This window comes from Triticum dicoccoides, chromosome 1A (genome assembly GCF_002162155.2).
Source record: "Triticum dicoccoides isolate Atlit2015 ecotype Zavitan chromosome 1A, WEW_v2.0, whole genome shotgun sequence".
Taxonomy (NCBI): domain Eukaryota; kingdom Viridiplantae; phylum Streptophyta; class Magnoliopsida; order Poales; family Poaceae; genus Triticum; species Triticum dicoccoides.
This window is the reverse complement of record NC_041380.1, coordinates 553237439-553239047: the sequence shown is the minus strand read 5'-3', so window position 1 is coordinate 553239047 and position 1609 is coordinate 553237439. Positions and strand designations below refer to the sequence as shown.

The 1609-nt window shown below is 52.0% G+C and overlaps 1 protein-coding gene across 1 annotated transcript; it reads right to left on the bottom strand.

Moving 5' to 3' along the window:
- Window positions 1-510: 510 nt before the first annotated feature.
- Window positions 511-960, bottom strand: LOC119288819 (histone H4). The gene has a single exon (XM_037568359.1). It carries the CDS (start codon window positions 899-901, stop codon window positions 590-592), a length of 312 nt encoding a protein of 103 aa, XP_037424256.1. The 5' UTR covers window positions 902-960; the 3' UTR covers window positions 511-589.
- Window positions 961-1609: the final 649 nt, after the last annotated feature.

Below are 1609 nucleotides of genomic sequence, written 5' to 3'. Positions count from 1 at the left end.
GTCAGAGAGCAAATTTGTACACTCAAAACTCAGGTCAAGGATAGCCACTCAAGCAAGAACTCGGTGATGAAATGCAGCATCTCCATTACAGACATTGCACCACAGAAGTAACATTGATGGTGTCCAGTACATATGGATCAGATGCAAAAACAGAGCAAATGATGTTCCTGAATCAAGATACATAATTGTTTAATGGCGTTTTTTCATCACATTACAAATTAGCCTGCAAACAAGTTCGATTCATCCGGGGCCCAAGCATCACAAGGGAAACAACAATCGTACCCAATAGCGAACAGAATCAGATTTACGACATGCTGACAGAGGCAAGTTTCATTTCCAACAAGATATGCAAATAACTTTGTTCCACGATTCAGTTCGAACTACACAGATAGAGTAAACAGCGAACTGAAAAAGTCAGAGTTCCATCAAGCTTTGCGGATCTGCAGGCGGCGACAGAGACAGGCGACAGTCGGCAGGACCTAGCCGCCGAATCCGTAGAGGGTGCGGCCCTGGCGCTTGAGCGCGCAGAGTTCCATCAAGCTTTGCGGATCTGCAGGCGGCGACAGAGACAGGCGACAGTCGGCAGGACCTAGCCGCCGAATCCGTAGAGGGTGCGGCCCTGGCGCTTGAGCGCGTAGACGACGTCCATGGCGGTGACGGTCTTGCGGCGGGCGTGCTCGGTGTAGGTGACGGCGTCGCGGATGACGTTCTCGAGGAAGATCTTGAGCACGCCGCGGGTCTCCTCGTAGATGAGCCCCGAGATGCGCTTTACGCCGCCCCTCCGCGCCAGCCGCCGGATCGCCGGCTTGGTGATGCCCTGGATGTTGTCGCGCAGCACCTTCCGGTGGCGCTTGGCGCCGCCCTTGCCGAGCCCCTTGCCTCCCTTGCCGCGCCCGGACATGGCTCACGATCTCGAGCTGCGAGCGGATGTGGAATCGGAGGAACGGTGGTGGCTGCTGGTGATGTGATTTGCGTGGAGGGGCGAGGGGCGTTTTAACGGGGACGAGAGGTTGGAGGAGGCATCTGCCTGCCGTTGGATGCGGATGGAGTGGACGGTCGAGATGGCGATCCGGGGGAGGGATGCCGCGGACTGGTGACGTGGCCGAAAGCTTGGACCGGTGGATTGGCGGGCTGGGTCAGAGCTGTGGCGGCAGCCCGAAATTTTTGGGCTGTGGGCGGGGCCGGGTCCAGAACTGCCGTGTCGTGTTCAGATTAAACCCGTAGGTATCAAAGGCAGAATGTATTGAAAATATTTTTATGGGTCTGTGGGATTTTCTCTATCGAAATGAGAATGGTTGTCTTCGGTTAGTCTGCAAGGAACTGACTTTTTTATGGGTGTATTCCAAACCCAGAAACAAGATAAGTCACTAATTCACTGTGAATATCAATTCAACTTGAATACCTGGTGCATTGCCGTAGCATGTCCTCCAATGACAGATTCTCATTCCTTCATACGAACTGTTTTGGAGATCTGAATATAATATACAAGAAACCTGCTCGAATGCAATGCATCACTGTTATTCTCTTTCTTTCCTTCGTACGTATCATATAAGCATACGTATCATAAGCAAACGTATCATAAGAAACAAAGTTTATAGATACCGACCTA